Source organism: Lepidochelys olivacea (genome assembly GCF_965140295.1).
Source record: "Lepidochelys olivacea isolate rLepOli2 genome assembly, chromosome: 9".
In the NCBI taxonomy this organism is placed as follows: Eukaryota; Metazoa; Chordata; order Testudines; family Cheloniidae; genus Lepidochelys; species Lepidochelys olivacea.
In genome coordinates, this window is record NC_140419.1 from 36,267,080 (window position 1) to 36,283,343 (window position 16,264).

At 39.0% G+C, this 16,264-nt stretch overlaps 1 protein-coding gene across 2 annotated transcripts in view; it reads left to right on the top strand.

Moving 5' to 3' along the window:
• Positions 1-16,264, top strand: part of DOCK10 (dedicator of cytokinesis 10) — a 191,742-nt gene that overhangs the window by 83,831 nt on the left and 91,647 nt on the right. For both annotated transcript variants that reach the window (XM_084638464.1, XM_084638465.1), the window contains exons 8-14: positions 2,765-2,948; positions 5,459-5,544; positions 6,843-6,926; positions 8,435-8,590; positions 10,956-11,177; positions 14,107-14,229; positions 15,959-16,041. In XM_084638464.1, the coding sequence (XP_084494590.1) occupies positions 2,765-2,948; positions 5,459-5,544; positions 6,843-6,926; positions 8,435-8,590; positions 10,956-11,177; positions 14,107-14,229; positions 15,959-16,041 (938 nt within the window). The remainder of the gene's footprint in view (positions 1-2,764; positions 2,949-5,458; positions 5,545-6,842; positions 6,927-8,434; positions 8,591-10,955; positions 11,178-14,106; positions 14,230-15,958; positions 16,042-16,264) is intronic.

The window sequence follows — 16,264 nt, forward strand, 5'->3', positions numbered from 1 at the left end:
GCCTGATGCATTAAACATTTACTGCAAGTACATCATGATGATATAGACCAGTTTTAAGTCTGATTGCCATTACATTGGGAATTGATTTTTTTTAACCTTCATTTAAGAAATATATAGCTACATTCATATACACATTATCTCATTTTTTGTTTAAATTACCATTCAGTTTTCTCTTCTTAGAATGACTCTAACATGCTCACCAACAGCATCTTGCACTTTTCCAAAAAGCCATTTCAAGATGTGGTGACTGGTAATATCTCATCAGAATTTCCCACTGTCTTCTTTCCATGAAGGGGAAAATGTATTGTTCGCAATGGTCAGTTCTTCCAGTCTTCTGGAGAGATTTGTTGGTTGATTTCTTAACCTCATATTAACAAAATTGTCCTGGAGTTGTGTAGAAAAATGGGCAGACAATATACCTAAGTTTTTTCCATGGAATCTTTGAATTTCCTTAAACAGTCCTCTGTTGGGGGAACAATCTAATTTAAAGGCTATCTAATGCCTATGGTTCTGTAAATAATATTTAACTGTAAGAAGAAAGAATGAAGAGGAATGGTACAATTTACAGCCTGTATTAGATTAACAACTGGCCTCAATTATGTAATTGTCACAAAGCCATTTATAGAGGGAGCAAACTGTTCTGGAAGAAGGAAGGAAGAGATGGTGCTTCGAGAGGCACAGTCTCTTTTATGGCTGTTGGATGTACGCAGGGGGACTTCAAATGGGACTATTTGTGTAAGATAATTTTCACCAACATGAATAAGGGTTCTGTATTCAGGTCCTATTAGTGAAACCCACTCAGACATTTTAATCTTTCAAACTGGAATTTTCCTTGCACTTTAAAAGTGGATGGAGAAGAGGAGAAATGTTATTTGAGCAGAGATTAAAATAAAGTGCTTTCTCCCTGAAAGCCTGTTCTGAAGACAAAGTCTTTGGATGTTATGTACTGCCAGAAAAAAACAGTTTATAAGGAATACAATGGAGTCGGCAGGCAGTTCAGAAGCCTTGTAGAGATTAATCATTCATATTTTGTTTAATACATTTTTTCACAATAATGTTGGTAGGATTAAATTAAGTCAGTGTTCTAGATTCTTCCTCTGGTTCTTTTCTGTTCTAAGCATTGTGTTATATATTCACAAGGCGTAACTGCTTCAGTACTTCTTTGAATATCACTAGAGCCCTGCAAATCTGTGGATATCCGCTCTATAGCCACAGATATCCACAGACCTTGTTTGCTGATCGTGGATGGACATGGATCAAAATTTTATATCTAGAGCCTTGCAAATCTGCAGATATCTGCTTTATATCCACAGATGCGGATATCCGCAGACCAATTTTACAGATCGTGGATCGGATGCGGGTACAAATTTTGTATCCATACAGGGCTCTAAATATAACTTTACCTCTCTGTAAAGGTTAAAAAACAATGAATATAAACATTGGGGTGAAGAATGGATAATGCACATGGCATACACACAGGACAGTTATATTTATTAGATGCATCCTGGCCATGCCAAGCACTTCAGGCCTTTAGGACTGGTTGAGAGTACTGTACAGACAGTGTCCTACATAATAAAGGGATGGTTGTTAGTCTCCATTGTCTTAGAGACATCTTAATACTATATTGTGATGACTCAACAATATTCGTGTGCGAGACAAACTGAAAAGCATAGGGAAAAGAGCAGAAGTGGGAAGGCTCAACAACCTTGTTCCCAGTGCTCTGACCCTCAGCCTTGGAGAGGTGAGTGATGTGTTCAGGGATCATGTTTTCCCCTAAAAAGTGAAAAAAGGTTATTTTAACTTGAATTTTCCATTTCTGGTAGGGTTTGGGATGTAGGAGGAGCACTAGTAAAAGCTGTTGGGTGTCAGCGAGAGGAACTGACTCAAGTCTCTAGTGATTTTACAGGAGTGTCCATGGAATGCAGCAGTACAGCAGTTGTGTTGGGGGAAAAAGAACAAAGGGGCTCATCACTTTTCTAACTTCATTAGTTGCTCTGGAACTAGTCAGCAGCTTCACATAGTTGGTAGTATTTGTAAATGTCTTGAAATGGGAGACTGCATGAAACAGAGGATTCATCATAAGCAGCAGAACCTTTGACCTCAGGGTCACTAGTTCAATTCCAGCCCAAGTTGGTGGTGACTGAATACTCTTACCAGTTTACTGATTTACTGGTTTACTGATTACTCTTACCAGTAGTTGTTTGATGGAATGAGTTTGGTGGAGCTAGTCCAGTTCCTAGTGGGCAAATATCCACATCACAGAAACTACATTTAATACTAATTGGTGTCTTTCTGGCGTTCTCAACAGAATGTTGTATGACTGAATGGGTATGGCATAGTTCAGCTGTAGAGGTGGTCTCTCCAGACAGCACTGAAACACATAACAATGCTTAGCACTTGTATAGTGCTTTCGACTTCAGAGAGCTTTAATTATTTATCACATAAGTTGCAACCCACATGTGAGATACTGTAGGAAAGTACTGCCAGAAGTTATGTAGGAAAGCTATACTGCCCATGGTATAGCAGTTTTATAGCTGAAAGAGGACTTCAGTCTCCTGGTGAGCATAGACAATGTTTCATGAACATTAATATCACAAAATTTGTCATTTATGTTTTGTTTTTTAATGCCACTAAATTTCCTTGAGTGTTAGTCCGACGGTGGTTTGCCATATAAAAGCCCCACCACTCCATGTGACTTTTTTCAATAACTTTTGAAAATAGTTCCTGTCTTCATTTTAATATTTTTTTCTTTTTGATACAACAGAATAACAGGCTTAGGAAGCATGCCTTTGAGCTGAAAATGAATGACCTGACATACTTTGTGCTGGCAGCTGAAAATGAGCAGGATATGGATGACTGGATTTTCACTCTCAACAAAATCCTGCAAATAAATCCGGAGGGGACCATTCAGGAGAGGAAAAGCGCAGATCTCACCGATATGAAACTTGGTAAGAATGAATGTATTTGCATTGCTTTTTGTGCTGAATACAAAAAATGCATCTTCAGATTTTGGTATCAGATTGTTTTAACTGCCAGCATCTTTGATGGATTCTGCACCCACAGCAGTATCGATTTTTGACAGAATGGCTCCAAAGCTTTTACATTCACTGAAAGTATCAGTTAACTCTTGGGGGTAATTTTCAAAGGGCTATGTGGAGTTTAAGCATCACAGCTCCCAGTAAAGAAGTGTGAGTCATGTGACAGCCTTGCACAAGTAGTTCTATATAAATTGAGTCTTGCCTATCGGTCTTCCATTTAATGTGTTTGTATGTATACTTTGTGACTTGCTGTCCTGATATTGTCTGAAAGTTTTAAGGAATTTTAGTTTGGAGAGGTCGGTCAGTGTTTTATGTTTGTTTGTTTAGTTTTCGATTTTACCATTTTTTTTCCTCTTTTATTTATTTATTTTACCTCTGGAAGAAATGCAAAATCCCAGCTGTTATAAGTTTCCATTTTGATGGAGGCTTAATACATTAATGTGCTAGCATTTATTTCTGGCAATTGTGAATGAATTTGTGTATTAATGCCCTTTCACTATGTGACAAGACTCTCTTGGCCAACACACCAGGGATTGAACCAGGGACTTTCAGACTTAAAAGCATAAGCTAAAGCTCTAGAGCTGGGAGTGGGTAACAACTAATATCCCCTGTATATTGGGCATGAAGGGAGAGGCATAACACACTCACCAGTAGGTTACATTCTTTTTCAGCTCAAAGAAACCTTGTCCCAAGTGTCAAAGGCCACGGGTTCAAATTTCATTGAAGTCCCCACTTATGTGATGACCATCCTCTTCACTGGTATACCAGAGACTGAACCAGGAACCTAAAAGCATGAGCTGCTACAGCTTGAGCTAAAAAGCCACAGATCAGTAGCTGGAGGCTGTAACAAATAGCACTGGGAGTCAAAATCAAAATGTTCCCTGGGAGTGAGTTGTTTGTGATGTATCTTCCAACAGAGGAAAGGCAGGTTTTCTGTTGGAAACCTGCCAGCTGACTGTCCCACTATTTGGCAGCCTACCTGGTTGACTGCCAGTCAGAGTTGTGAACCTAGGACTTCCATGGTCCATGGCTCTGGGGCAGCACACCATGCAGACTGCTTTGGAGCCATGGACTCCAGGACTTCCAAGCTCCCTGCAGTGGAGCCAGGACCTGTAAGCTATGGGAGACCTGGCTAGAGCACTACAGTAGGGGACCTCTGTAAGCCCTGGAAACTTTCAGGGCTTCCCAGTTTCCTGCAGTGGAGCTGGGAGCCACGGCTGAGCTGAGAGCCTTGGTGCTTGGGCTCCCAGATAGCATTTCATTTTACATTTTTATTTTATATATTTATACTTTTCAAAAGTAATAAACATGACATTTTTATTATGCTGTGCTGGTATAAAGTACTGTGTGGGTCACATGTACCAAACAATTTGAAAGATGATTACTAACACAAAGAGAGGTTTAAAAACCCAGCACATGTCATTTTGTGTTTTAAGGCCATGACAAAGCAAAAGTGGTTCCGTTATTTTCTATTAGAGCTCTTGGAAGCTTTATCTGAAACAGAATTGCATTCAACCATAAGTAACGCTAAGAGTTTTCAGGCCATATTCTCCCCTAAAGTAATTCAGCGTAGCTCCTTTGAAGTCAAAATGAAATGTTTTGATTATTTCAAAACATTTTTTCTCAGAATTTCTCTTTTGTGGGAAATTTTGGAAATTCTACTTTTCATTCCTAAAGAGAACAAATTTATTTTTGAAGGTTTTTGGAATTTCTCACCGAACGGAAATTCCAACTTTTAGTAAGTTCTAGTAGTAACTCATATCATCTGCACCACAATTGGCTAAACTACCAAGGGGAAATAAAAATAAAAAAAGGATCTTCTACAATTGGAGAATTGCAGAGTTACATAGAATGATTCTCTACAGCTCCCCATTCTGGATTTATTTGTCCACAGCAGACAAGCCCTTGGAGTTTTTGGAGCCTTAGGACTTGGTCCCTAGCTGGTGTAAATCCATCACGGGAGTTACACCAGTTTATAATAACTGAGGATCTGGCCCATAAGATTATAGTAAGTCCCCCGTGCTACCTCAAGAGGGATGGAGAAAGGTGAAAAGGCCCCTTCAGTAGGGGCATTATTATTTATTGTGTATGCAGTGCTCATAAATGTGCTAGATGCTTCAGAAAACAAATACAGACATGACCTTTGCCCTGTAAAGAATAACATCCAATTTTAGTTATGGCAAAATAAGAGGCAGTAACAAACAATAGTGGGAGATGGGGTTGGGAAGGACAAGGGTCACAGTGATAAAACCACTCTGTTAAACAGTTACAGAATATGTATATCTTGATAATTTGCTGTGCTAAAAGTGACAAAATATGGAATAGATAAATAGGATGTGAACTGGATTTTAAACCTGGAGGTTAATTGCAGGTGTAATACAAATCTTATAGTCATTCTCAATAATGGTTTTCTTTTTAAGATTCTGAAGAAGTTTCGGAGAATTATGATTGCCCACAAGAGGAGACTGATTCTTCAGAGAACACCTTGCACCCAGACTTTGCAAAAGTAATAAACATGACATTTTACTATGCTGTGCTGTTATAAATTACTGCATGGGTCACATGTACCAAACAATTCGTAAGATGATTACTAACATAAGGAGAGGTTTTAAACCCCAGCACATGTCATTTTGTATTTTAAGGCCATGACAAAGCAAAAGAGGAAGTGGTTCTGTTATTTTCTATTAGAGCTCTTGGGAGCTTTATCTGAAACAGAATAGCTTTCAACCATAAGTAACGCTAAGAGTTTTCGGGCCATATTGTCCCCTGAAGTAATTCAGCATAGCTCCTTTGAAGTCAATTTATTCAAGAATGATTCATTCTCTTCTCTATTCAGCATCACTGCATTTTGGGAAACTTTGCCCTCAAGGAGGCAAGATTTCCAGTATTGCCTGCAGAGTTCCAAGGAAATTGGCTGTGTACTGGTGGTTATCTTATCTAATTTCACTGAAAGTTGTCGGTAGTGCTGGGGAGAAAGGAGTATGGTTTTTTTTTTCTTTCTCTGAAACTCTGGCATAGACTTCTCCATCAAGATGAGCTAATTTAAAAACAAACAAACGAACACACACAAAAAGTGAATGGCGGCTACTTTTTAGTTATTTACGGTAACAAATGGCTAAAAAGCTATGATAAAAATATTATGTCGAGCTATTTTAAATGAATGCAGCTGGGTTATGATTGTCTATCTGATCTACTTTCTAATGTACATCACCATGACAAATTTATCTAAAGTAGATGATAATATGATACATATAAAGGACCAAATTCTGCCCAGATATGTGGGTGTCTCACTCCCCAGTTACTTCAGTTATGAGTGGCACATGAATCTGAGGGTAAAATTTGATCCCGGTCGTACTGTGTAATGTGCTTATGAAACAGATTGACCTGAAATTTCCAAAATAATATTAAAGTATCACTGAATTCACGTGTTTGAAAAAATGGAATCCAAATGTCTGTTTTGTTTTTAGATAAATTATTCAGCCTTTATTGGCACAGAAGACTGATGGTTAGAAGTTTGGGTTCTATTCCTGGCCCTTCACTGTGATTCTTGGGCCAGCTGCTTAACCTCTCCATACCTTAGTTTACCTATCTGTAAAACTGAGATAAAATGCATCTACCTTACAGGGATGTTGTGAGGTTTAATTAAAGTTTGACACTTTGGGCTCCTCAGATGATAGCTACTGATAAAAATAAAAAGTATTATTTTTATAAATGAAGCATCAATAATTTTTCTAAGTGTTACCAACTGTATCTGGAAAAAAAATGTCTGTATACAGAAGACTAATTTATTAACTATTGCCACAGTACATCGCGGAAACAGAAGAAACCGTGAAAGCTTCTCGAAATACGGAACGACTAAATCTGTTCTCCTTAGATCCTGATATAACTGTAAGTGAGAATCCTGTTTTAGTTTCTAACGGTATTGAAGATAAAGAGGCCCAAACTGACTTGGTTACCAAAAAAACTCAAGGGTTGTTTAGAGGTCAGCAGGCAGGTTGGGTACTTACCTATGCAACAGAATTCCACATCTGTGTTGAACACTATTTGGAATGTTGCATCTTCTCCTCACAAACAGTGTTTGAGCTACCCATCTTGGCGATGGCTGCTGCTGATTTGTTGATTATGTAGCATTATTTATAGCTGATCTGCTTTTTAGATGAGTGGCATTAAAACCTAGCAGTGGGTGATTCTCAAAAAGGTTTCAATTTTGCTTTCACTTGAAGTCAGTGGCAAAATATTATTGACTTCAAGAAGTAACTGCACTGGGACCAAAGCTTGGTTCAGCTGGAATAAGAATACCAAAGTTTAGTTCCTTCTCTGAACTATGTCTCAACCTCCTGAATCTCCCAAACTGGACTGGAAATCTCACAAGAACAGGCTATCTCAAGATTCCTGGTACTTCCTCATGGTCTGGAAATACTACAAGAATAGCATTTTTCATGGTTATTCCCTACTTTGGCTTTTACTGCAAAGATGCATACAGAAAAGATAAGCAATGGGAAGAAAAGTTCACCAAAGCTACTTAAGTAGCTTAGCTGGGGATTTGGAAGGTTCAGGTTGGTTTTAATTTATTTGAACATCTTTAGTAGCTTAATAGACATTAAACTTCAGGATTCAGGGCTTGTTACTTCTCTCATTGAATGGATGTTTTGCCAGTGGTTAATGGGGAACAAGACTGGAAAAACAGTCATCTTTATGACAGGTTTCAGAGTAGCAGCCGTGTTAGTCTGTATCTGCAAAAAGAAAAGGAGTACTTGTGGCACCTTAGAGACTAACAAATTTATTTGAGCATAAGCTTTCGTGAGCTACAGCTCACTTCATGCATGCATGCATCTGATGAAGTGAGCTGTAGCTCATGAAAGCTTATGCTCAAATAAATTTTTTAGTCTCTAAGTCATCTTTATGTTGTTGAGAAATAAAAACCTTGCCTAAAGCTGTAGTCAGGACACCCCTCATTCAAGTCAACTGAAATATAGGGTGATAGAGGTCTGAAATCTACTACACAGATGTCTTTGGAGTTACATTCTGTAGTGTTTTGTCTACATTCATCTAAACAGGGAAATAAACAATTCAAATTGGTCTCTGTTTTTCAAATTACAAGAAATTGACACCAAGGTGCTGGACTGGAATTCAGGGGATGTAAATTCAATTCTCAGCTCTGCCACAGACACCCTATGTGACTGTAGGCAACCTCTTTCCCTCAGCTCTTAATCTCTAAATTGGGAGTAATAATACTCTCCTTCCTTATAGGGGTTATATGGGGATAGATTATTCATGTTTGTGAGGTGTTCAGATACTGCAGTAGTCAATAGTGCAGATAGAAATCTTATTTATAATGTTGGATTTTTTTTTGTGTATACTACACATAAATAATCAGCCCAAATTGTTTATTCTAGGCCTCAAATCTTCAGAAAAAGGAGTTTCCAGGAACAGATTCAGTGATCAAACCATTTGAGGAAAAGGATGCAAAGAGGATCATGATAACTTGTAAATCCCTCAGTTTGAATCTTCAGGCTTGTGTGACTGAGAACGAAAATGATCCTATAACCAATGTAAGCTATGTATATTTCTCTGCATATGCATGTCTCTTTTTCTCAAGGATGGGACTGCTTAAATCTGCATTACTGCTGCAATTAGGAGGTGTGATGAAAGCTCCTTCTTCCATATTCTAAGCTCGCTCTTCCCTCTCCCTGTGTGTATGCATTAGGCTTTAATCATGTACTCAGGGAGTTCTTAGACCAATGTTCTGTGGTTAATAATTGTATTGAATGTAGCAATAGAATATTTTGGAGGTATTGATTCTTTGTGGATCTAAGTGCAATAGAAAACAATCTGTGAAGATCCCGGTCAGCCTTTTCTTCACTCTGCATTATGGCCCTGATCTAAAGCCCATTGGCATCAAGACTCCCATTGACTTCCATGGGCCTTGGATCAGGTCCTATAAGCACACAACAAATTGGTATCAATGTAGAGCGGGCAACACTCTATCTGATAAAGCACAGTGTTTTGTAATGCTAATGTGCTCCCTCCATTGTACAAAGTGGGACCACAACCCAGTAGTTCACTCTGACTTTAGGAGATGTGTATATCTGTTGTGATGATGGAAGATTATTATTGCATTAGGATAGAAAATAGCACTGGGCCTGTATACAAGCTAAATGAAAGTAGACAAACTTTCATTTTATTGATTAAAGTGCTTACAGACTTTATAAATCCATGAAAGCACAATAAATATTGAGGCACAAAACTTAATCTGTAATATCCTCCTCCCGCTCTTATTCTTGTAAAAAAAAAAAAAAAAAGAAAGAAAGAAAACCTAAACCATCAATGCACAATCCCTGGATCTTGTTAACTTCTGCTTTAAGTGGGAGAATTTCAAATATTTCATCAAATCCCATGTTCTGGCAATTCAGCTTCCATCCATTACATATGAGACATTGATTTTTCATTTGCAGATCACCACTAGAGTGGGTGCATAATCGGCATATGGTGGTCAGTACTTTTACAGCAGAATGAAGGAGCTGGGGAAGTAAAGTAATGATGATTGTAGCAAGGAAATGCAATAATTCAGTCCAGAACTACGAAAGCATAGAATGGATTATCTGCTAATGCACCCTGCATCCATAATTTCATTAAGGGTCCTGTTCCACAGAGCAATGCAAAGCAGCTGTAAACTGTAATGACTGCAGCCAAGCCTTTTGTGTCAGGACATTTGTGAAATGTGTTTCTCAAGGGATCCGTTTGGTAACCTTAACCCTTATCTGTGAACTAGCTGGTCTGCATATTTCTCATTCACATTTCCGATTTAGATGCCAAGTGTACTGTCAAACCCAAGTTTTCAGAAATCATGAGTCAGGCCCCCCAGACTCATGAAACTGGTTTAAAAATCCAATGAGATAAATGTTCGGTCTGTTTTTTGAACCACAGGGTTCATGTTTTCATGCTTTTCTCTGCAACCATGAAGCTAAACACTTTTTAAAACAATGAAAGCTGAGATTTTGACCTAATCACTGAATTCTAGGAGCAGGTGCTTTAAAAAAAACACCAAATATTGCAGGACTGGTGAGAAAATGGCAACGTTGTGTCAGCAAAGTTCTTTATTGTTGTTACTGCATGCACAATTGCAAAGGGATGCTATAAAGCAGGGGTTCTCAAACTGGGGGTCGGGACTCCTCAGGGGGTTGTGAGCTGTCAGCCGCCACCCCAAACTCTGCTTTGCCTCCGACATTTATAATGGTGTTAAATATATAAAGAAGTGTTTTTTTAATTTATAAGGGGGGGGGGTCGCACTTAGAGGCTTGCTATGTGAAAGTGGTCACCAGTACAAAAGTTTGAGAACCACTGCTATAAAGAGCAAGATCAAGGAGAGCATGAGTGCTGCAACGTCCTCCCAGAACAGTGCTGTGTTTGTTTTGCCCTTTGTGATTCCAGCTCTGCTAGCTAACATGAAGTGCAGGCAGAGCTATCACTATGCCTGACCTCTGACCTGAGCCTCTAAGTGCGACCCCCCCCCTTATAAATTAAAAAAAAACTTCTTTATATATTTAACACCATTATAAATGTCGGAGGCAAAGCAGAGTTTGGGGTGGCGGCTGACAGCTCACAACCCCCTGAGGAGTCCCGACCCCCAGTTTGAGAACCCCTGCTTTATAGCATCCCTTTGCAATTGTGCATGCAATTGTTTTCTGGGTAGTCTAACCCTGCAGGCAGAGCTAGAGTTGCAGCCCTGGAGTTCAAGGACTAAAAACATGTACTGCACCTGCACAGTGGTGCAAGGGTGGGAGAAATTTCTTGCACCCTACATCCTCTGGTGGCTGCACAGTCTGGCACATTGGACATAGAACTGATAGATTTTAAACCTCTTGTGTTCTGATAATATTATATTTTAATCAAGCTGTTTCTGATTTTTATCTCTAGATTGAGCCTTTTTTTGTGAGCGTGGCTCTGTTTGATATCAGGGACAACAGGAAAATCTCTGCTGATTTTCATGTGGATCTGAACCACACACTTGTTACACAGATGGTTTTAGGTTCCTCGTCTTCACTGGAAAATGGCAATATTGAAACAATGGACACAAGTGAAGCAAAAGAACCACTGGTCAAGGGATTTCCAGAGACTTGGTTGAAGTATCCAAAACAGGTACTTGATGCATGATGTGTCTCACTGATGTTTAAATGGGACTGTTCACACCACTAATGGTACTTGTGTTCCATATGCACTGTGCACATCCTAAACTGGGCTCTAATGGCTCCTTTGAAACTATCAGTATCTGTCATCTAGAGAAACCCATGAAGTGTGCAGCCATTTTTATGCTAACTCTTCGGGCTCAATCATTGACCTCTCCCAAACCAGCCAAACAAAATCACAATTTAAAATCTCATCTAGATGTCTGCATTACTCTCTAAGTTATGACACAGTCTTGTTATTGTCACTCTTGTCCTCCATTTACTCTCCATACCAGTTTTCTTTTCCATATTATTAATTTATGTTACATCTGTTTTTAGGCTTTGATTCAGGAAATCACTTAAGCATGTGCTTGGGGGATTTCCTGAATAGGGATGTTTTCCTGAACTGGGTCCTAAGATTGTATGGTAATGGGACCATCTCTTCAGTAAGTTCTGTAATTCATCTTTTTGCAAAAGGATGTTTGGCTTTATCGTCGGGCCAAATTCCAACATGATGTATCACATTTTGACTCCAGAATTTCCTTATAATTTCAGTTGAAGATACGATTACACTCAGGTATTAAACTGCATACTAATGAGTCCGTTGTATGGCTGTGACCAAATTTCTTAAAAAAATAGGCATCTATGCTATCTCATTAGAGGCAATATTTAATGGAAAGAAAGCTCCCTGGTTACCTGGGATATCATAGGGCTGCCCCAGTAGAGATGGTCAGAAACTCAATTTTTTGCCAGAGAAAATTCTGTAAGAAAAATCTCCTTTCAAAATTTTTCAACCAAAAAGTGGTGGGTTTTCTAAAGGAATTTTCAAAATGACGTGAAAGAAGAGTGTTAATTTTACTTCGTATCAAAACGACATTTCAAAATGAAGACTTTCATTTAGTTTTCAAATGTCAAAGTGATACAACATTTTTCATTTTGTTTCAACTTAAAATATCATTTCATTACGTTTTTATTTCTGGAAACTGAAAAATTTCAGCTTTCATTTTTTGTTTTTTAAATTAATTTATTTTTATCCTTTCTCTCGCTTTTGTACTTTTCCCTCCTTTCTCCAATGGGATACAGGAGAGAAGGTAAAGAAGTGTGTAAAAGTGGGGAAAGCACCGATTTTCAAGCTTTTTTACTGTTTTCCAAAAACTGAAAATAGATTTTTTTTTATTTCCCAAACTGAAACAAAACAATATTTTAAATTAAAATGAAACAAAACATGTCATTTTATTTTAATGTTGACTTGAAACATTTTTAATTTCAAATTTTCTAATCAGAGAATCAAACATAATCCTCAAAATTGATATTTTCCAGTGAATAGTTTTAATTTTAGTTACATTTTTGTTTGAAATCAGCTCTGCTATTTTAACATCCAGAAATACAGATTCCTCTGTATGTAAAGCAAAAGGAGAATCATGATGAAAAATACAAATGATCTGATTTCTTGTATTGAAAATATATCACTCTGGTATCATATTCAATATTCGCATCTTACATATGAGTACATATCACAAAACAGATAACCAGTCAATATGAGCCCTTTCTGGGATTCCAAAGAAATTCAAAAGTGAGGCATTAATTCGACTTCCCTTTAAGTTCAGTTAGACTTCCTTAGTGCTGTTTACATACACTCAGTGACTTGAGGATAAGTCTCAGATGAGCCTGCATGCTATAACCGACCCTCTTCAATGATTATCTAGAAGAAACTTTGAGAGCAACTGATGGAAACCTACAAGATGGTGTACCCATTGATGGATGAAAAATTAGTCATCTGTGGTTTGCTGGTGATGTTGACCAGATTGGATCATCGGAATAAGAGGTGCAAATATTGCTCGAAAGAGTAGAGATGGAAGCCGAGACTGTTAGGTCTAAAGATATCACATGGAAAGACAAAGACGGTTGAAAAGTTGAAGATATTTCTACCCAAATTTGAAGAGACATTGGAGTGTGTTGAGCACTTCAAATACCTGGGTAGCTTGACCACAAAGGATGCTAAACATCACTTAGAGGTCTGACATAAAATTGGAGTCACTCCTGCTGCCCTAGTGACATGCAACCACATTTGGAGAAGCAAAGGTATTACCATGAAGTGCAAAATGAAATTGCTATAGTCTCTTGTCTTCAGCATCTCGCTGTATGTATGTGACACATTGACGCTAAGGAGCCAGGACATTAAGAAGCTTTCCGCCTTGTAATTGGAAAACTACAGGTGATTGCTGAGCATTAGCTATACCTCATACGCGACTAATGAGGAGGTGATCCCTCAAATTTACAGCATAACTGGAGTGATACCGTCAAGGATACTATCAAGATGACCAGACAAAGAAAACTTGAGCTGTGAGACCTATGGGCCAGATAAGTTTTGCAGGGATTGGTGCCAGGTGCAAGGGGCAGAGGGCACCCACAGCAAGTTGGTTCGACAAGGTGGTTGACTGGATGAGATGCAGTATGGCACACTTCTGTGTGAAGACTGAAAAATGAGGAGGAAGATTGCTGGCCAGTGACTCCTGTGTGTTGTGTTTACTGTTCATTGTGTTGTGACTCTGTGGTTGCTTTGAACTATGAGAGAACATATGTATGTGAGTAACTCTAAGAGAGACTAATGAACCATAAAGGGCTTCAGTTTGTGTAAATGATCTAACATTTACACATCACCTCTGTATTTGGCCCTGTGAGTCCAAACAAATAAACCTAAGTTGGCCTAAGGAAGTGAAGTCCCGGTGACATCCCCATTAAGGGGACTAGAAGAAAGTGCAAGATCCACCAACACAGAAGCCCTCTAGGTTCACTTAGGCTCAAACAGGAACTTCCTTTCCACCAACTGGGGGCATTGACAATGTCTCCACTTGTTACAGAATTGTTATATGCTTATTAACTATACTCTTTTTTATTCATAGGCTCTTTTCTCCATAAGTAACCCCCATTCTGAGATTGTTTTGGTGGCAAGAATAGAAAAGGTGCTCATGGGAAATATTGCCAGCAGTGCTGAACCTTACATTAAGAATCCAGACTCTAATAAGGTAATGCAGTATAAACATAAATTGCCTCTTTGATTGTTCATGTAAATGTTGTGGGTGGAAAACACTGCACACTATATTTTCAAGGCTTATGAGTTTATGGATGCTTAATTGTACAGGCTCACTTAGGATCCTCTCCTATTGAAGTCAGTAGCAATATTCCTCTTGACTTCAGTGGAAGTAAGATGAAGCCCTTAAACATGTAATGCAAGAATAAACTTAATATAGTAGATGTAGTTTGCATCAGGACATCTGGCAATAGAACTGAGTTGGTAAATATGCATTCTAGATGAAATACTATGTGATTATAATCTATTTGTTGTGTACTACTTGTGCTGGTATTATTCTAGCTGAGTGAATTTCAATGCCCCCATAAGTAACTGCCCTTTGAGAGGGGACTTAGGTGGGTGTTTGGTTCCAGCCATCCACATGCTACAATCTAAAGGCAGGCAGCATGACTACATTACCAATGCTGCAATGGGCTAAAAGGATGACTGCTTCCATTATACAGTGATTTTGGAACATCGGATCCTAGCTAGTCTCCCGCTACAGTCCCAAGTAGGCAGGTGTACAGCCTACTTCCATGGTGCACATGGGATGCAGAGGCTTCTTTGTGGGTACGTGTACACTGCATCTGAGAGGTGTGATGCCCAGCAGGGGTAGACAGATTCAAGCTAGCTCAGCTGGCACCAAGTGTCTAAGAATAGCAGTGTGGATATTATGGCACTGGCATACCTCCCTGCTGCAATGTAGACATACGCTGTGTGGCCAGTTCACACTTGCCCTTCCTTCACATAAGGGTTTAAGAAGGGCTCTGTATGCTAAGGAGATATTTACCACTCTGATATCTTGACTCTACATAATGATTAGGACTTGAGTGTGTTGCACAGAGTGCTGCAGCAGATTTGAGGTCCCCACTTTAGAGGTTTCAGAAAATTTAATTTCAATTAACTGGGAGAGAGAGATTGAAATTGTAAACGCCTAAAGGTACCTGCCATGGTACACATTTTCCTGACATGTATTTTTTTAACTATTTCAACAAAAAATATTTCCTCTGTTGGTGTGCCTGAACAATTTTAAACTCCAGGGTTGATCTGCTACTTGGATTTATATGCACTCAAAATGCTTTGCAGACACTACACTGAAAGGCCGAATTCTGTCTTGACTTAGGCCGCATGAAACCCCATTGATTTTAACGGGGTTGCGGAAATTGTAAGGCAAGACAGAATCGAGGTTGACATCTGCTGGCTGCACTATGATATCCCAGCTCTGAGACCAGAATATCAATCTTACCATTCAGTTAATTTAAACAAGAGAGCCGTGGTACCATGGAAGGGATTAATTTGCAGGAAGAACATGTAGTATTTCCACTGCTTCCCTTTCCCAGTGGCTTCCACCAGAGGGAAGGGAAGACTAAATTTCTTCAGGGGCTCCATAAAAGACCCCCCAGCAGAGGTTGCTCAGAGGATGTACTTAAACAGTGCATCCCTGTTACCCTGTTCTCACCTCCTCCCAGGGCCAGCGCCACCCCCTGTGGACCTCCAGCAGAGTGCAACTTTTCCCTAGTAAACTTCTCCCATGATGATGCTCCACCACTCTGGTCTGATTTTGTTAACCCTTCAGATAAACACCACCTAAATTGCATTTCCGGTACGCATAGGTACGCACCTTGTTTCAAAAACTGTGATGATGACATTGATGATACCAATGGTATTTATTTTTCTTTACCTAGTGTGCACAAAAAGTGTTAAAATCCAACAAACAGTTCTGCGGCAAGCTGGGGAAATACCGTATGCCATTTGCTTGGTCAGTGAGGTATGTATATTGATTATTTTTATATAACATTTCTAACAACATCTTACAGCTCACCCTGCTCTTGGATTCGTGTACTTTTATTATGAGCCACATTTTCAGTTTCAAACTAATACTTTCTACTTCATCCATGCCCCTGGCTGATCCTGGTGGCTTTAATCAATTCTGTTTTGTCCTATTTCCCTTTATTTATGGAAATGAATTAAAGTCATGTTCCCATTAAATA